Below are 21,203 nucleotides of genomic sequence, written 5' to 3'. Positions count from 1 at the left end.
TTCATCAGTTAAGAGCAGAAGCTACAGTCCAGTGTCTGTCAGTCCCGTACTCGTCATGTAACCCCATTCATATTAGAACAGGGCAGCCGTGCAACAAGTGCCCCAAGTGAAACGCCAGCGGTCATGTGACTGAATTAATCACAGTCTGCCGCCACTTCTGGAATTACTTTTATAGCGTCTGATTTCAGCACATAAACCGGCTTAAGAGCACCGAGCACAACAAATCCAATTCACTTAGTGAAGGTGTTCTTCAGCAGGGCTGCGGATTAGATTTTACCACACGGGCCAGATGCCTTCGTGTCCTCAGCACCGCTGACCCCATTTTTATTAGTTTTATTATTTGAGTCATTAGTTTTATTTACTCAATATGGCCTGAAGTCTGTGGACACTTGCTCATCTGAAGCTTCATCTGAAATCAAGGGCATTAATCATGAGTTTCTTCCACCTTTGCTGCAGGAACAGCCTCTACTCTTCTGACCTTAAACTAGATGTTATTAGAAGAAGGATATCATACTTAGCCTCAGTTTTATGAGAAGTTATTTAAACTGATTAGATTGACAAGGATATTTATAAGAGGGTCTTTATTTATTTATTTTTGTTTGTCAAATTATTCCCTTTTTCTCCCAATGTTGGTACTGCTAATTTACCCACCCATCCATAGCTCCCTCTAGAACTAGCAACGCTCCCGACACTCCCAGGGCTATGGACTCAACACACATCTCCTCAGATACATGCAAAGCCAGCCACTGCCTCTTTTTTGCCAACTACCGCTGATGCAGCATCGTCAGGTAGCCGACACGCTCTGAGGAAAGAGCTGGGTCCAAGCTTCACCGCATCAGCTAACAGATGCCTGCGTCAGCCAATATCGCTGAAATGTGCTCCCCCAGACTCCGGCTGCTGATGGCAAAGCAGCATGGCCTGGGCCATAGTGGCAGTAATAGGTTCCTTATTTTTACAATTTTGGTATTAACTTGGTACCCAAGTATCGGATCTTATGACTTCCCATAATGCTTATGGAGATTGTATAGACATCTCTGCAGATTATACAAGCCAATAAGAAAAGGTGTCCACAAACTTATTATATATATTTTATTTATTTACTATGTCTGATTATTATTAGTTGATGATTATTTTTTCATCATTACTTTTATTCCTGATCTATTGTTCAGATCTAATGTTTGTCAATGTTGGCAACATTCTAGTTGAGACAGTCATGCCAATAAAGCCAACCTGAATTAATTATATAACATTTTCCAAGCTCAAGGTTCAATCAATACTTTCAGAGCTTCAATTAACAAACATGATGATTCCATTTAATTAAACAGAACCTCATTCCCCACTTCTACTTCTTATTATGTGTATAATAACATCATCTCCTTAAGCTAATTCAACATTATCTGTGCTTTGTCAAGTACAGAGAGAGTTGTCTATATGCCAACACTGCAACCAGCTGTGTAAATCTTCTTCAAGCCACTTCACGGGTGGAGACGTTATCCACAATATTGCACAACCCGTACTGCAATGAACATCCGAATTCCAGTATCCACTGATTTACTGGTAGAACTCTCAGCATTCACTTGGCACAGTGGAATTTCCCTCCGTTCATCCCGTTAAATAAACACAGGGCATTGTTTGAGAGGGCTGGCAGGATGGGACTTTTACCAGTTCCTGCCAGTTCCTGAAAACACTGCTTCAGACAACAGCGGACGCAAAAATATTTGTTCTCGTAGAACTTTTTTTTAATATATAGAAGTCCGTCTGGACGCCACTTCAAACACGCAAAGTAAAGTAAACACGCCGGGTTTCTGTTTTCGATAAGATCTTGATTCCAGTACTCTTATGGGATTCGGGAACAGTTAGGCATGCAAATGGAAAGTTACAGTAATGCCAGTCATGCATTTAACAACAGAGAGGACGTGACCCCATCGCCACCCTGCTCCATTCAATGGCGATGAAACGTAAAGGAATCTGGCAATGGCCAAACTGGTTATATTTCTCGACTAAACATCTGCTCCTGGAAAACCTCTGGTATAAAAAGAAGACAAAAAGGGGAAATATAAAAATAGGCCGCTCCACGAAAGAGCTAGCTGTGACGGAGCCGTCTGTGAGGAGGAACCACTGCTTCTCCATTCTTTCTTACAATTTCAGAGAGCTCATCTGCGAAGATGGATTTCTTGGATCCGCAGCCAGGAAACGGGGGATATTTCTGGCAGGGATCCTGGCTTTCTCTGAGAAATTCACAGCAATGTTCATTGAAGGTCATTTGCACCCAAACATGAAGGTCCTTCAGATGGTTCTTTAAGGAACCCATTTTGGTTCCATAGAAGAAAAAAAAACATGGTTGTAATAAAGAGAGGAGAGTGTGAGGAACCATTACATCAAGTGAAGGTTCTTTAGATCGGTGCATCACACGCAGCGATTTCATGTTCATTAGGTCACACTCTACAAAATCATCACGAGCGAGGCCTAATTGCAGGGTGCGGTCACTCTGGGTCAATCTGGCCTGATCCCGTGGCCCGTGCAGTCAGCCGGCACATTTTTTAGCCAAATGCACAACACTGATCAGAACACACTGAGGCGTGATGGGAGAGGGCTGTGCTGCCTGTGTGACGCTGGGGCTCTGGAGCTTTGCAGCTATGGCGAGACGGTAGAGCCGTTAGACTAATCAAGCAGAAGGTGAAGAGGAGCCCTTTGATGACCCCTTTAAAAACCAAAACACTGTTGCTCCATATTTTTTTAAACTAGGACGGACAAAAGTATTGGGACACCTGTTCATTGGTTTAAAGAAAAAAAAAAAACAGTTTGTTTGTTAGTTTAGAGAGTGACTGATATTCAAGAAATAACAGTTAATTATCTGCCAGCTTTTACTATGTACACCAATCAGCCACAACATTAAAACCACCGAAAGGTGAAGTGAAGAACACAGACGATCTGGTTTTCTCCATGGTTTGAACCCTGTAGCTGCTTTTGTACACTCTGTTAGTAATTCTGGATGAAGTAACCAATAGACTAATGCTACTAATGCTAATAATAATAATAATAATATAAACTCTTAATTTACATTGACTTCCATTCAGAGTTACGACTATTTTGCCTTCTCCTGTAAAGACACCATTTTGGAGATACATGTTTTTCCACTGGACAGTGACGATATTAGTGAACGGTCAAGAAAAATATGAAAGTGTAAGAAACTGAGACACTTTGATGAAATTAAGTTGGCTAAGAGGGTCAAAACATCTCCAAAACATCAGGCAGGTCAGTTCTGTGGTCAGTTCCTACCAAAAGTGCCTCTAAGCAAGGACAACCAGTGAACCGGCAACTGGGTAATGAGCGCCCAAGGCTCACTGATGCTCATGAGGTCCCCACTTCACAACTTCCAGGACTTAAAGGATCTGCTGCTAACATTAGTCTTGGTGCCAGAGACCACAGGACACCTTCAGAGGTCTTGTGGAGTCCATGCCTCAAAGGGTAAGAGCTGTTTTGAAGGCACGACGGGGTCCTACTCAATATGAAGCAACACTGCTCAGTTCTCTCGGATTCCTTAATTACTAATTTACTTGATTAATAGTGACAGCACCCCCCCCCCCCCCCCCCCCCTCCGGACAGAGCAGATCCATCAGCCTGGTCAGAACTAATGACCCTCTCCAACATCAAAAACACTGCAGCTCCACCTAACACTTAACACGGCCGTCCACAAATCACACGATTATTAGGAACAATGCTAACATCTGACAGGTGATCGGCCTAAATTGTGCGAGTGTGTGTGTGTGTGTGTGTGAGTACACACACGTGTGTGCGCCTGTTACGGGCATGTGTTAGCACATCAAACAGGCAGAATCTGCTGCTCTGTTTCCCCTCTGAAGCCACTCTTGGCAGCCCATCTGAGGAGTCTGGGCTTTCCTGGCTAACAGTGGCAGGCCAGGCAGCAGGAGGGAGTCGGGGAGAGGAAGTGGAGGTCGGGCGAGCGAGCAGGGAGGAGAAAGAGAGAGAGAGAAAGGAAGGCTAGAGGCCGGGCATTCTGCCCTTCCTTACAGCCAGAAAACCTGCGTTAGTTTCCACCAGCTGCTCCCAAAGAACAAGCCAGACACTGTGTGTGGAGAAGAGTGTTATAGTGTGTGTGTGTGTGTGTGTGTGTATGTGTGTGTGTGTGTGTGGGGGGGGGGGGCTGTGGGGGCTCAGTCAACAGTTAAATATTCACCAAACATGGCTGTCTGCTCACCTTCAACTGTTTTTCTTTGTAACCAGTGGCGGCTTTGACCCGAACTGTGGAAGCCACGTACTGTAGCCGTCCTACAAAACCTTTAAGATCCAGTTAACCAGCGCCTCTTCTTGAACTGCTTGCCTATGCGGCCTGACCGGCAGCCGACACGCTGCTGCTAACACACAGCCCACCAGCTGGCCAACATCGCTTAAGAGTGAGGGGAGTGAGGGGAGAGTGCGCCATCTACCCACCCAGAGAGAGCGCAGTGTCGGACTCCGGCTGCTGATGACAAAGCGGGGCGGCCTGGGATTCTCAGTGTTTTGCACTTTTGACATAATGTGAATCTGCAGGTGTTCTTTATATTGTGTCCAAATGTCATAATCAACCAATAGAAACGCTCCAAAATAAATCATATTTATTATGTTTAATTAAATAAAATGTTTTTATATTGACCGTCATTGAACATTTTTTATATAATTAAGAGTTATAAGTATGTGAAGTTAAAAGTAGCCACACTCAGCTCAATACTGGAGTTACGATTCGCTATATAGAAAAATTATGACCGTCTCCGTGTTGCTGAATCATCTACCAGGACTCTCGAAATGCGAAATTCAAATATTCATTTAACTCCAGTGTTTATAGCTGCTCCTGCAGACACGCCAAGCATGATTCAGCCAACCCAACCAAACCCAACCGCTGCCAAACAGACACAAGAGCGCGCCGCTGCCGACCATGAATAAAGAAAACAGCCCGTTTCAGCTGTGAGGAGCTATCTGAAGGTGCAGGAGGATTCCCAGACATCTGACAGCTCTTTAGCAGCTCAGCCACTCAGACCAAAGCCATATGTTCACTTTTAACGCTACCAGACAGAAATACGTCCTCACGTTACTCTCCGCGGTCTGCCTCGTCAGACGAGAGACTTCTACCTCACAAGCCAGCTGTCCAAATGCAGGGGCTCTTTAGCACAGCGAGGTAATCATGACGCAGTGTTTAGGTACTGCAGTTAGCTGACTGGCTAAGCGGGGCTACATGAGGCTACACCACTGCACTCTCAGTCACTGGGGACAGTGGTGCAGTTAGTCTCAGCAGTTAGAGCAGCGGGCTATTGAGGACAGGGGTTTGGGTTTGATATCCAGGCTCGGTATGCTGCCACTGTTGGGCCTTTTAACCACTGTAGGTCCGTAACCCTCTCTGCTCCCTTGGTGTCGCAGTGATGGCTGCCCATGAGCTCACTGTCCACTGTGTGTTTGCTCACTAGTGTGTGTGTATGTTCACTGCCAAATTACATCTGTGTCCAACATAAAGGGTGAATATGGTTCCTTCTCATTCAGCACTCTGCCACTCTCAATATGTAAAAATACATCATATATATATATATATATATATATATATATATATATATACACACACACACACACACACTATATATATATATATAAATATATATATGAAATTTTAGTTTTAAATTATTATATATTATTATTATAATATTATATTATTAATATTATTATAAAAAAAAAAATTTAAAGACCAGCATCTCAAGTCCAAGGGGAGAACAGGTGGTTTGTAATACTGGGAGCTTTGGGGACGCTTTGGGGACGCTTGGTATTTACGAGTGTCCACGTTTGAAATATACAAACAGACAAAGAAAAACTTCTATCTGAATTTCTGAGCCAAGCTGTATAGAGACTAGAGCTGGGAGGCAGGAAAGTGCTGTGCATGACTGTGCTGGACTAGGGTGTTGGTTGGTGCTGGCTGTTCGCCAGCTTTAGTGTTCAAACAATGCAACTACACAAGATATCACTATTAACCCTTACAACCATGAGGTAAGGGTATCACTTTAGGTTGGGGGGCGGGGTGTAACGTTCCCACCACCACCACCACCACCATGGAATTACACCTATGCTTTAAGGACTTTAAGACAAGGTAGTTTTTAGATTAGATAGATTCAGAGCATTTCAACTGTAGTGTCATTACTTAGTATAAAACAAAGAAATGTAACTACCATATATAAATAAAACACACACACTTATATACATATACACACATGCATATGTATGTATATATATATATATATATATATATATATATATATATATATCGTGCAGAATATCATTATACATTTGTACAGTCGCTGCCGTCCAATGAGAAACATGCATCTCCATTATTTCTGCTATTTTAGTTTTCTCCACTGTTTAAACCTTGCAGCTGCTCAGTATACTAATTCCAGAAGAACAGACCAATAGAAATGCCCTAAATTAGGAATAAATGTCTCATTTGTGCTTACATGTATCGTGATAAATATCGTGTATCGTGAAAAATCTATAAATCTTCTCAAATATTGAAAAATAGTATTTTTTACAATATCGCCCAGCCCTACATCAGCGTCAGAAGGAGGGCATACCTGTAAGATCCGCCTTAAAATAAGCGCTAAAAAGATTTGAAACAATGTCATGATAAAGTCATGAGCTGGGCTTGCTGAAAGCACTCTAGTTCCTAAATGTGATGATTGTGTAACTTACATATAGGTTTCATATCAGCTACTGAATAATACATAGCAAAACCTGAATAATAATAATACTAGAGTTCAGAGGGTCAATAAGGGTCTGTTCTCCACAATGCACCGTCCCATTTCCTCAACGTCCACAGTAACACCTTTGCATTGCAAGTTTGCAATATTACACTGCACTTTCTTACACACCTATAGTTTTACTTTTCAAGGTGGTGGCACATTTCTGAACACCACCAGTCTCTACAAAGCATTTGGGTTTAATAGGAAATTGTACGCATTATTTCCTATTTCCAGCTGAAGCTGAAGCTGAAACCGGAATTGGAACTTCTTTGGAATAACACAGCCAGTCCAGTTTCCTCAAAGTGTGTAAAAACAGCATTTACAATGTCAGATTAATAATCCATGAAAACAAGTGCACTTTAGACTGTCTGGTACTTGTATTTGGTCAGTTAAGCAATTACTACTTCTGTAAGGATTTCAGGAATAATGTGTGCAAAAGCCATAATCTAATACGCAACGCCCAATTAGGAAAACAGTTTGGAGGCGTTTGGACACTGGCTGAGCCCTCTGTTGCTGGAAAGAATGAACCAGCAGTGAATAAGTGGTCATGTGACATGGGGAGGGAATGCCCCCTGAAGCGAAAAGGAGGGGATTGGGGGGGAAGAAAAAAAGGTTTAGTTAACCCCTTGAATCCTGCACTCTAAGCAAAAATGAAAAAGTACTGTAAAGGCTGCGAGGGTTCAGAAGGGAGCCATCTAACAAAAGGTTTCCCACCAGTCCGAAAAACTCTTTAAGATTCATTTAAGCATCCACATAGTCTGAAGAACCATTTAACCCATTTAAGCCCCGCCCATAGAAAGGCCTATTACTCTACAGGGACAAACTGGTGGGGCAAATCTTTCATAATAGATGTTAACAATTTTGGACCACCAGTGTACCTTAGGCTTAAAGGCTTAAATTTTCTTTATACATGTATGTATATATACATATAGGTTTCATATCAGTTACTGAACAACACATAGCACTTAAGCACTGAAGAATAAGAAAAACCTGAATAATAATAATACTAGAGTTCAGAGGGTCAACAAGGGTCTGTTCTCCACAATGCACCGTCCCATTTCCTCAACGTCCACAGTAACACCTTTGCATTGCAAGTTTGCAATATTACACTGCACTTTCTTACACACCTATAGTTTTACTTTTCAAGGTGGTGGCACATTTCTGAACACCACCAGTCTCTACAAAGCATTTGGGTTTAATAGGAAATTGTACGCATTATTTCCTATTTCCAGCTGAAGCTGAAGCTGAAGCCAGTCCAGTTTCAGTCCAGGTTAAATGGTTCTTCAGACTATGTGGATGCTTAAATAAATCTTAAAGAGTTTTCCGACTGGTGGGAAACCTTTTGTTATATATACATATATAGAAATGCTTAAATGGTTCCTCACATTGTTCTAGATCAACATTCTACCTCATTTCAGTACTATACAAAACCCTATTGGGTTTTACTCATATGATAAGTATCATGCAGTAACCTCTGACTAAAGTGAGAGCCCACATATGGACACCAAGGGTTGGTTTCCTGGACAGGCATTCAGCCTAGGCCTGGACTATTTCCTGTCAGTGGTCAACCTCCATTCAGAATTTATAATCCCTGTCTAAGAAACTGACCCCAAGGGGTTCCAAATCGAAGGCAAACTTAACTCAAAGCTCAACGCAAACATTTATTTACATTACATTACATTTGTACCGCAACAGGCCCAGCAATAGTGCTCATAACTGTAATACACAGGCCTGTTTATTGCCTAGCTCTTCAATAAAGTGGAGAATAATACATAGCAAAGGAGAAAAACACGATGTAATACCACTACGCTACACTACACTACACACGGAGCCTGGAGTCCCTCTGAAAAACACATGGCAACATGAACCAGGGTTTTTTTTCCTGCCGTCGCCGTATATATCCAGCAGTGCTGTTACGGGTCTGTTCTCATAAAAACAGTTTCAGATATCCCCACGGCCCCATAACAAAGCCACTGGACAAAGATGGTCCAGCTTGCATGCCAGGCTGGCTAGGTCTCAGGTTACAGTAAGTTTATAGCTTCACATTAAAGAACAAGCAAGAGAGAGCGATAAGAGACACGGAGGAGAAAGTGTGCTTTTGTGTTGGTAACACTCCAGATCTCTGTTATGAGGGAAGGGGGTTCTCTTACTAGCCTTCTAACAATGACGCCACTGCATTTAGTCGACGGAGCTCAAAAATCAGTTCACATTACCACATTTATAACTGTTCATTTACACAATTTCCCACTTTAGTCCACATGTAGTTAATCAGCCAAGACCTGCAAACAAGCAAACAAGCTCCTGGCGCTGAATACAATCAAATACTCCCAGCCATGTTCCTTTAAAATCTAGCCGAAAGCCTTCTTCTCTGAACAGTAGAGACAGACAGTTGCGCCAACAAAAGGAGGATCAACTCTTTAATATCCTTGAGTTTGGAAGAAACAATGAAAAGCAGGTGTCCCAATACTTTTGTCCATATAGTTTTCACTGACTTCATTGAATATTTTCTAGAAAACTCAACATTCAGAAAACGTCTGGGTTAGCTGGGTGATTCGGCAGGTTTTCAGTTTGTGTGTGTGTGTGTGTGTGTGTGTGTGTGTAGTTCATCACAGAGAAACACCCCTGTGCCTGAATGAAGCTACGTTGCAGTTCACTCCTCAAGCAGTGGAGGGTCATCCCACCTCCACGTCTCGCAGCTGCTGCCATGAGCACACGTGTAATTACACGCCTCACTGCCTGCACCCCCCGACTCTGCCCCAAAAGCCTGTAAATCTGGCTGTCCTAGCGTCAAATCTGAACTGGCAGTGCACACCACGCGCTCACCTGGCCTTCCAACAGCACACAGGCTTCTTTTGGCTTCCTGTAGCTCTGCTTGAGGAACTGCCTGATGTTTGCTTTCTCAGCTTTCCAGGACTAATGAAGCTAACAAATAATGGAAGCTTGTAGCTCATGAATCTTCACACGCTTATGTCAAACTGTGGCTAAAAGTTGTTAAAGAGAGTCATTTGGTGCAAAATGATGCATTATACACACCCTGGAGGGCCGGGGTGGGTCCAGGGCCTGTCCGGGGCCTACCTGGAACCATTGGTTGCAAGGCAGGAACACAAGGGCACCAGTCCTTCGCAGGGTACCACACACACACACACACACATTCATCTACTACTATAGCACAGCCAATAAGATAATGGGAAAAGAAAACCCTTGCAAACAAACCCTTGTTATTTACACTGCCCCCCACCCCACCTCTTTCTTCACAGTGGTGGTTAATGGAACCACCATATTTACAGCCCACCAGCGAACCTACCCCTGTCGTCTTGAGTTTTAGATAGATTTCTGACAATGGTAAAATACAAAAGTTGTCCCAATGCCATTCCAGTGTGTTGGGGTTAATGCAGATCCAGAATTGTTTAGATGGAGATCGTCACGGTCACAGAAATCGTAGCTCCAAAAAGGCAACCTTCAGACCAACAGCCAGATTCTTAGATTATATAGTGAGCAGGGATCCTCTGACATTCACCTGTAGTGTTTATACAACACTGTAATAGGGTTATAGTGCTGCACATGTTCAGAACATGTCTTGTTATGAACAAAATGTAAGTGAATTCTCCCTACAACATGTAGTTAAATGAAATGCGAGCAAAAGATCAGTCAAACTGGACCAGAATAAATAAAAATATTATAAAAGTCATTTAATAAATTCATTAAAAAGTAAGATAAAAAGTGAGAAAATGGGTTTCTGAGGACTATTTTCCCTTACAACACCCTGTATGTATCCCTCCACCATGAATAAATTGAGGAAAATATGGTTCAGGCCAAAAACCTCTCAGGCATCAGGGTCAGCGTCTTTATGGGCATTATATATAATAACTGTAATCTGAGCTGCAGAGTTTAAAAGGCATTAAACGAGGGACATCCCAGTCCGGTTATTTTGCCCCCAATCCGATCCAAGGCTCTTAATGCTGAGTATCGGCTGATACCGATCTGATCTTTATGTTATTATAAATAATCCAGCTCCACAGTTTAGATCAGACGAGCTGCTGATTAATCTGATCAGTAAACTCCTTTATTTTCAATATCAGTTTCTATAATCAGACACTCTGGACTGACTGATTCAGTTTAGTTGAGACTTTTCTCATCATGTCAAAAACACCCCAGTTAAACCTGGTCACTTTATGTGAACAGTATCTGGATGGTATCCTGATCCTAGATTTTAGCCTGTTAGTCAAATCAGTTTCTGGTTAGTCAGACTGAAATCAGATAGCTGTGTGGGATGAAATGTGCAAATTTGCTTGTGCTGCAATTATTACTGGTGCTGGTTTAGTTCAGGTGTGCAACATAATCTTATTATGTCGGTTATAATCCTGGTGTAGTTTAACCTAATATAATCATAGAAGAGTAATGAGTGGTAAGAGTAATGAGAGGTAATGGTGAGAATATTAGTAGTGGACAGGTCATATTAGTAGTGGACAGTTGTAGATGTGGAATGGGTCTTGGAGAGAGGGATGTGTTTACACTGCTATAATATGTGGCACAAATGCGTCTCAGACCACCATCACCTGAACTTCAGATATAATCCTGATCCTCAGGATGCATTAAAGCCCGTTTACGCCAAAAACATGTGTTTTGTATGTGGACAGTTTCTGGATCTACCGGATTCGGTTTCCACTCGTCATTAAAATGCGTCCCCAGATTAAATGAAATCATCAATGAAGCTTGAATTCCCTTTATACTGTTATTAGACACAGTCTGCAGCAGTGAGGGCTGTTTACTGATGGTAATAAATAGCTTTACGCTGTGAGGGACTGTTTTCCAGAGGAAAGCGCACACGTACATAACTTCAGCTCACTGAAACGGCCACTGAACAACCACTGTTTAACCACATGCTCGAAACTGAGAGGAAGACGCTGCTACCTCTCCTTATAGCAGCATGAAACCAGAGGCCGAGTCTCAAACCCGTCCCTGCTCTGTATGTAGTGCAGTAGGCCATGAAATAACTGCTTTTACGTGTAAATAGGTCATTATAGGGCTAATAGTAGCCGTGTACCAGTCAGTCCACTGTTTGGTTAAAGAAACCACAGCTCTGTGACTCAGACTGGGAATTATATAGTGAGCAGGGATCCTCTAACGTTCACCTGTAGTGTTTATACAACAGTATAATAGGGTTATTACAGATTACAAGTGCTGCACATGTTCAGAACATGTCTTGTTATGAACAAAATGTAAGTGATATTTCCCTGCAACATGTAGTTAAATGAAATGCGAGCAAAAGATCAGTCAAACTGGACCAGAATAAATAGAAATATTATAAAAGTCATTTAATAAATTCATTAAAAGGTAAGATAAAAAGTAAGAAAATGGGTTTCTGAGGACTATTTTCCCTTACAACACCCTGTATGTATCCCTCCACCATGAATAGACTGAGGAAAATATGGTTCAGGCCAAAAACCTCTCAGGCATCAGGGTCAGCGTCTTTATGGGCATTATATATAATAACTGTAATCTGAGCTGCAGAGTTTAAAAGGCATTAAACGAGGGACGTCCCAGTCCGGTTATTTTGCCCCCCAGTCCGATCCAAGGCTCTTAATGCTGAGTGTCGGCCGATACCGATCTGATCTTTATGTTATTATTAATAATCCAGCTCCACAGTTTAGATCAGACGAGCTGCTGATTAATCTGATCAGTAAAATCTCTTTATTTTCAGGACTGACTGATTTAGTTTAGTCCAGACTTTTCTTAAAATTATGTTTTATAGTGTTTAATATCAGATAATCCAGTCTGACTCTCCTCCCTGACCAATCAGCTCCCAGCTCCTTTACAACACTGCTGTCTGATCACTTCTTGTGGGTGTGAGAGTGTGTGTGTGGTGGTACACACTCTGGACTGGTATCTGTGGTTGTTGGTCTACTGGTGTGTAATAGCTGGTTTATAGTGGGTGAATGTGCTGTGTGTGTGATTGGGGTTTCTATAGCATGTGTGTGTGTGTGTGTATATTAGCATTAGCGTTAGCCTCAACTCGGTTCTGAATGGGTTCTTCAGTGCTGGTTTATAAACAGAGAAAGGTGAGTGAGCGGTTCTGCGGTTCTCCCGCTGGTAAAACTGAGCGTTTCAGTGAGAGTTTTATAAAGGGTCAGATATTATGGTCTGTTTTCAGGTTCCACTGTAAAATAGCTCCACACTGCAGAACCTCAACTCCTTTATTTACCTTCTGAGAACGTCCACACTGCTGCTGCTGCTGCAGCCGGCTGGAGATAATTTCAGTCATGAGCCATGAGGACACCAGATGGTGCTCTGAACACCACTTCGGATTAAACAAACACTTGGAACTGGATTGTGATTAAAATAGCCAATACCCGATCCATTAAAGTATGCTTGGATCTGCCTTGAGCCAACGTATCAGATCGGGACATGCCTTCATGACATGCCAGCTCTGAATGACTATGTTTACATCTTAATTATTTAATAAATGTAGAAAAGCTAAAGTCTCCCTCAAAATCATCTCAAATACACAAGCTTATGCGGTTATATGCCAGACAGTGTCATCCATGCTATGAGAGCACTTAATAACTGAGCACTGTTTGTGATTCAGGCATGCAGTTTACACAGTCAGGTATACGCTTCCAGGCGTTTATAGCAACATCATTAAATTCACAGTGGCGTCCTCAAGGACACAACATGAGGAAAGGCCTTGTGTCTTCTAAAACCTGCGGTGCAGAGCAGTGTGTGTGTGTGTGTGTGTGTGTGTGTGTGTTTTGTGTTGAAGCATGCAGCTGCTAAATGAAATCAGGACATGGCCGAGAGTAACCCTGTCTCTGGAGGCAGGTCTGGAGGTTTACTGCCCGGCTTGTATGCAGGTACGATCACAAACAATCAAAATACAGTAATTATATAAATAGAAATAAATAAATAAAATTACAATAATTATAACTACGGCTCTGAATTTACATCGTCTGAGCGTGCAGTGATGAACAGACCAAGAGAAATGGCTCTTTACTCAAATTCAGGCTGTGTCCCAATTGCACACTACGCAGTAATACTACTAGGTCTACACTACTACACTAACAGGAAGTGATGAAGCGTTGCTATGCCAACATACATCACTGCAAGTTCTTCTGCCATTTTTCGCTTAGCACTGCATTGTGGGACATCAGTGTGCATCATGGATATTCGAGTATACTAGACTGTGACACTTCAATTGGGACACAACCCTATATACAATATGTCCAAATATTTGTGGACACCCCTTCTAATGAATGCAGTCGACCCCAGTGCTGACACAGATGTGCAAATGTACACAAACACAGCATGTAGAGAAGTACTGCCAATAGATTAGGACTCTCTGGAGCAGATAAACAGACGAACCTATTGGCTCCATGCTGCCTAATGCCAGGCGTGGGCTAGTAGAGGGGTCTAAAGCCTCCCAGCATTGAGCTGTGGAGCAGAGGAAGAACTGTCCTCTGGAGTGATGGATGGTGGTGCTCCACCCAATACTATTTGCGGTTAACTGGCGAGTTGGGGGTGATAAGGTGGGGTGGTGATTATCCAACATCCTGACCTCACTAACGCTGCTGTTGCTGAATGCAATCAAATCCTCACAGCAACGCTCCTCCAAAATTTACTAGAAAGTCTTCTTTCTAGTAAACCAACAAAAGCAGGAATGAATGCAAGGTAAATGAAAGCAGGTGTCCCAATACTTTTGCACACACCCCCTTACTGCCTTTACTGTTCCTAAAGGCTTCAAACTAGTTGTTGGAACATTGCTGTAAGGATTTGATTGCACATTGCCTTGAGTGCACAAGGGTACAGGACTGAGCTCCATCCCTCTAGAAGCTCCACAGCCCTACGCTGGGGGCTTTATACCCCTCTAGCCGGCGCTCGGCCTTGGACACGGTGATCCGAGGATCATGGGTGGCTGCACCGGAGCATTCCCTTCACGCTGCATGTGCGGAAAACGGAGCGCCTGCGTCAGCAGTGGGCTGTCTGGATAGTTTTGGACCCACAGCGAGGGTGAAAATGTGCAGTTTTCATTTTGATGAGGCAGCATGGTCACGCACTCAGACATGAGACAGCGCTGGATATGAGATATGACAGCGAGGGGCGATTTCTGTTGGCCGCATGATGCAGCTCTGCACACGTCAGCTGACTGTATACCGAATATACCGAATCACAGGACCCGACACTTCCAGCTCCCCCACTGGACTGGACACAGCGTCTCGAAGCCTTCGGCAGGTAAATCTCGTCCGGCATGTGGTTGCTGTGTAATGTTATGGTCATGACCTGCACTCTTACATAAGTCTACTGGAGCATGTGTGTGTGTGTGTGTGTGTGTGTGTGTGTGTGTGTGTGAGTGAGTGTGTGTGCACTGACTGCATAACAGAGTAACAGGCGACCATAGAGCAGCTAATGGGTTGCACAGAGAGCTGTGATTGGGGTTAGTTGGTCATGATCTGCTGGACTGCTGATGCTACACAGTGCTGAACCCCTGATTATGAAACTCACACTCAAGACCAGACAGACAGACAGACAGACAGAGAGACAGACAGAGAGACAGAGAGACAGACAGACACTCATTCATAAACATACTAGCACTCTCTTCACTGATTTGTACATTAGAGAGAGAATGAGAGAGAGAGTGTAGGTGAGTAAGAAAAAGGAGAGAGAACAGATAGAAAGAATGAGAGGGTAGAGAGAGAGAGGGAATGAGAGAGAGAAAGAGATGAGAGAGAGAAAGAGAGAAGAGAGAGAAAGAGAGAAGAGAGAGAGAGAAAAAGATGAGAGAGAATGAGATGAGAGAGAGAAAGAGAGAAGAGAGAGAATGAGATGAGAGAGAGAAAGAGATGAGAGAGAATGAGATGAGAGAGAGAAAGAGATGAGAGAGAGAAAGAGAGAAGAGAGAGAGAGAATGAGATGAGAGAGAGAGAGATGAGAGAATGAGATGAGAGAGAGAAAGAGATGAGAGAGAGAAAGAGATGAGAGAGAGAAAGAGAGAAGAGAGAGAGAGAGAATGAGAGAGGATGAGATGAGAGAGAAAGAGATGAGAGAGAGAAAGAGATGAGAGAGAGAAAGAGATGAGAGAGAGAAAGAGAGAAGAGAGAGAGAGAGAATGAGAGAGGATGAGATGAGAGAGAGAAAGAGATGAGAGAGAGAGAGACAGAGAGAGAGAATGAGAGACAGAGAGATGGGAGATGAGAGAGAGAGGGAATGAGAGAGAGAGAAAGAGAGAAGAGAGAGAGAAAGAGATGAGAGAGGATGAGATGAGAGAGAGAGAAGAGAGAGAGAGAATGAGAGAGGATGAGATGAGAGAGAGAAAGAGATGAGAGAGAGAGAATGAGAGAGGATGAGATGAGAAAGAGAAAGAGATGAGAGAGAGAGAATGAGAGAGATGAGAGAGATGAGAGAGAATGAGAGAGAATGAGAGAGAGAGAGATGAGAGAGAGAGAATGAGAGAGAAAGAGAGAATGAGAGACAGAGAGATGGGAGATGAGAGAGAGAATGAGATGAGAGAAAGAGATGAGAGAGAGAGAGACAGAGAGAATGAGAGAGAGATGGGAGATGAGAGAGAATGAGATGAGAGAGAGAAAGAGAATGAGAATGATAGAGAGAGATGACAGAAAGAGAGAGAGAGAGAGAGAGAGAGATAGAGAGAGATTAGAGAGAGATGAGAGAGAGAGAGAATGAGAGATGGGAGATGAGAGAGAATGAGATGAGAGAGAGAAAGAGATGAGAGAGAGAAAGAGAGAGATGAGAGAGAGATGAGAGAGAATGAGAGACAGAGAGATGGCAGATGAGAGAGAGAGGGAATGAGAGAGAATGAGATGAGAGAGAGAGAGAGATGACAGAAAGAGAGAGAGAGAGATAGATAGATAGAGAGAGAGAGAGAGAAGTGAAGCAGAAAACAGACCAGAGAGATATGCAAGCACGCGCGCACACGCACTCACACTCCTCGTGCATGTTTGCTAACCTGGATCTCTGCAGCTCGAGCGCTGCGTTGCTGAGTGCGGGCGCTCCCTCCAGACAGCAGTAACTGCCGTAGCTCTGCGCGCTCGCGCTCTGTCTGTACGCCGCGGGCGCCGTTCCCTGAGTGAAGGTGTGCAGTCTTCCTCTGCACGCGGGCGGCGCGCCGGTGAACGGAGAGCCCAGCGTCTGACTGGCCGCGGCGGAAGAGGCCCACGCGTCCCCGGCCGCGTCCGCGCGCGCTCCCGGAGCTCCCGAAGCCCAGTGTGCGGGCCCGGGCCCGGGCACGGGCACGGAAGAGAGCGGGGGCGCGCGCTCGGTCCTAGCCTCCAGCGCACTGTGGGGTTGGGGGGGCTGGTCGTCGTCGTTGTTGGGGTCGCCGTTTTCTCCGTCGTCTTGCTCTCGCGCCACGGGCCGCCCGTCCAGCGAGATGTTGCTGAGGAAGGAAAGCGCTGCCTCGCGCCGCCGTGGGTCCGCGCGCCTGCGCGAGAGATCCACACCGGACAGCTCCGACTGCAGCGCGGCCGCCATCGACGGATCCACCGTGTGGAGGAGGAGGGTGGGCAGGAGGGGTGGGGGGCTAATGGGGGGTGCACCGCGTTCAACCGATCCGTATCATCGCGAGCTGTTAACGAAACGGCAGGCGGAAGATAATCGCCATGTCGCTGCGTGTGTGCGCGTGTTTTTAGCACGAGGCTGTTTAGTGTGTGTGTGTGTGTGTGTGTGTGTAGGGAAAAAAACACTGGGGGTGGGGATGGAGGGTTGGTGTCACGTGCGTTCAGCAGGAAAACCAAACTGACCAATCACATTCAAGGAACAGAGTGTTTCTCTCTTTTTCACTGGCCCCTCCCCCATAGCCCCTCCCCATCTAAGCCCCTCCCCTTAGCTCCGCACCAGGCCGAGTCATTCCTTCATAAAAATACATGCAATTAATTAGAGATTAATAAATGGCACGCGACCCATTACTGACCATTTCTGATACTTCAAAGGGCAAAAATATCCTACACTTACACTATATGGACAAAAGTATTCGGACACCCGGACATTCGGGCATTAAGAATAGTTGGAGTAACTATCTCTACTGTCCAGAAAAGCTTCCTGTGTGAGGATTTGATTGCATCCAGCAAATGCAAGAGCACCACCACCCCACCTGTACTATCCCAAAAGTACTGGATGGAGCTCCACCATCCATCATTCCAGAGAGCACAGTTCTTCCACTGCTCCACAGCTCAATGCTGCTGGGGGGCTTTGGACCCCTCTGCTAGCCCACGCCTGGCATTGGGCAGCATGGTGCATCTGTGCATCAGCAATGGGTGCAACATAGAGTAGCTGAATGAACCAATTAAAAGGGGTGTCCACAAACATTTGGACACATAGTGTGACTTCAGCATGAACTGATCCACCACCCTTTTATTCCCACAGTGAAAAGTCCAGTTTCTGTTTTGTGACATTTTTGCCAAACTGATGCAATCCCTGAGTTAAAGCTCTTGACCAGTATAATACCGCCATCTGCTGGTCAAGCATGTATATTACAGCTAAAATAGCTCACAGCAGTGGTTCCCAGACCTGGACCTGGAGCCCACTGCCCACTGTATTCTTCCTTTAACTCAGTGAGGGCTACTAAGGCCTGCTGAGAGCAGGCAAAGCAATACAATGAGCTGAAACGTGGACCTCCAGGACCTGGGCCGAGGACAGCTGGAGTAAAGGACACATATCATAGGACTCACCTATTTGTAATCAAATATATACACTTTTTTTAAAGCTCTAATACACACTATACAGTCTACAGAGCCCATATTTTAGAACTTAAGGTATAGTGGGAAAAACATTGTAAAACATTGTATTATACATATATATATATATTTATATATTTATATATATAAGAGATAAGGAGAGGTCAGGAAAAATTGCCCAGCCTATTGATATCATTTTATAAAAATAGAAAAAATAAATAAATTTAATACAATAGAAATTTTAAAAACCAGTTTATAAACAAAGTTTCAGTAATTGTCCACTGGATGGCCCTGTAAGCTATGATATCCCTCATGTCAGGCCAGTTTTGGCACTAAGGCAGGTTCAGCTGTATTATCAGCAGCATAACAGCCTGCGAGTACAAATTCTACCACAGTGCAGTGAATGTAAACATGCACAGAGTGGAGGGAACATTGGGGACACCTTATTCTCTTTCATGAATGACCAGAAGGTTACCCTGACCCAACCTCCAATGAGAAAACAGACATATTTTTATACTATATATATATATATATATTATGTTTATGTACTATAATATAATGTTATACATTCTTTTAAATTATATTTTGCCGTTTCAGTCAAACAATGCTGTGCAATTTTCTAAAATCAATTTTAATAACCTACATACTTTCTTTATTTACACTTATTAGTATTTTGGCTTGTTTCCGTGCCGTTAAGACTGACTGTGTAAACAGCGTCTATTCAGATTGGCTCTGAAAGCAGTCCAGGCTAAACGTCCAGGCTAAATTTTAATCTAAATGGGCGGAGCTAAACTGCTGTAGGCTGAATAGGTGGGTATATTCATTAGTTAATGCGTTTTTTATGACATCACAAAAACAAGCTACGTTTGCAGCCTAGTTTCCTTTTATGGACAGTATTGAAAGTGGAGGGAACATTAGGGCACTATTTTAGCAATCTTTTGGCGAGCTGTCAACAGTGCACCGTGCAGCTTGATTTAGGGCGTGTTGGTGTGTCTTTACTATGGTAACGATGGGAAAAGTTCGCCTTGCTCAGCTCGAAACCGCTCAAAAGGCATGTACTGAGTCTCTTAATTAATCATGGGTGTGTTTCTTTTGGGCGTAACGTGCAGCAATAAACCAATGTTCCCTTTAAGAGCCAGGTGCGGTCTGTCTGACCTTGGTGGATTGCTGTTTCAGTGGTGTAAAGCTGGGGGGTACGAGTGTTGGGCTGCACACGCCTGTGTTGACAATTCACTGCCAAGATAGCAACGAACGTCTGACTGTTGACGTCTGCCTAAGTTGTTTTCAGTCAGTGGAGCTCACCTGTGTTTTCTGTTGCCAAGATACACAGCAATACGCCACAGATTGACCTGAACACCCCTCATTTCGAGACCACCACTCCCATCAGCGACCCATAGCAATGAGCACTGCGACGTGCCTTGTGCAGGGTGTAAGATCTGCAATTTCCCTCCTGGGATCAATAAAGTATTTCTGATTCTGATAATTTAACAAATTCATAATGTTTAAATATTGCAGCAAGGACTTTTATTTTACGAAAGTGCAGAAAGTTCAGATTTGACAATATGAGACTTATTTAAATTTCCAAAATTAAACTGAATCTTGGCCTTAGGATGGAAAACATCTTGCCACCACAGTTAATTAATAAATGATTATTTTTATATTGTTTAATTGTTATAATAATAATAATAATTATATACATATAGTTTAATGAATATAGTATATATTACTTTTATAAATATAATAAATATGATCATTTTTATGAGTTAAGCCAGCTAAACCTCCCAGTTAAGTGAATATATTTCTTTTTTTAAATATTTTTTATATATCTTTATATATTATATAATTATCTCTGTATATATTTTTATTTTTCATTTTTAATAATAATTTGAAATCTTTGCTTTAACTTTTTATTGATATATTCTATCTCTATATCATGTCTTACTGTTTCATGTGAGCTGGCCGTGATCAGAGCATTTCACTGCTATCTGTACCGTGTTTGACCATGTGTGTAATTGAGAAACTACAGGATCCATTGCTCCACTTTCATCGACTCAGTATAAAAACAACATGCGCTGTAACGGCTCACCGTGACGCTGAGCTCAACCACCAACTTATTAGTAAAAGCTCGACACATGGGTGGTCCTCTCCTCTGTGATCTGGTGAAAATTCTTCCACACTGATAACCTCCCTCAGTCAAAAGCACTGAGGTCAATGACATTATTTTAACATGGTGAGTCACCCGTGCTCAGTTAATGAGAAGTGCCCTCAGCGGACTGAGCGCAGTCTATTATGACCTTAAGAGCTTTGGGAAGAGGTTTATAATTCACGCCGCTCTGCTTTTTATTTATGATTCATCCGAAACCTTCATTGGAAATCGTGATTTCTTATCGCTGAAAGAAAGCAATGCTTTGGGGGAAATGTGTGATTCAGTAACCCGCCCTGTTGAGCACAGTAAACACAACTAGCAGGGCGGACTTAGTAGCACATCATCAGCTGATACGTAAATGATCCAAGGTCTTATATACTGTCAGTATTAGTGTGAGTGTCTTTCGTTGGGTATTCGGATACTGGTGTAACTGGCCTATCCATGCTCCACCCACAAACACCCCCTTGCTTAGCAACTGTAGCTAGGTTGCACCGTTACAGAACGTCCAGAACATAGAAGCTGCATTCAGGCAGGGTTAAACGTAGGCCTACGTGAGGTCCTAAGGTCATGTCCACTTTTACGGGACTATTCAGGAATTAC

The 21,203-nt window shown here is 43.4% G+C and overlaps 1 protein-coding gene across 2 annotated transcripts in view; it reads right to left on the bottom strand.

Moving 5' to 3' along the window:
* The window catches only part of cables1 (Cdk5 and Abl enzyme substrate 1), a 40,098-nt gene extending 22,666 nt beyond the window's left edge, over positions 1-17,432 (bottom strand). For both annotated transcript variants that reach the window (XM_072668605.1, XM_072668606.1), the window contains exon 1: positions 16,732-17,432. In XM_072668605.1, the coding sequence (XP_072524706.1) occupies positions 16,732-17,255 (524 nt within the window). In that variant the 5' untranslated portion in view covers positions 17,256-17,432. The remainder of the gene's footprint in view (positions 1-16,731) is intronic.
* Between the last annotated feature and the right edge of the window lie 3,771 nt (positions 17,433-21,203).

Source organism: Salminus brasiliensis, chromosome 23 (genome assembly GCF_030463535.1).
Source record: "Salminus brasiliensis chromosome 23, fSalBra1.hap2, whole genome shotgun sequence".
In the NCBI taxonomy this organism is placed as follows: Eukaryota; Metazoa; Chordata; class Actinopteri; order Characiformes; family Bryconidae; genus Salminus; species Salminus brasiliensis.
This window is presented reverse-complemented; position numbering and strand designations above follow the sequence as displayed.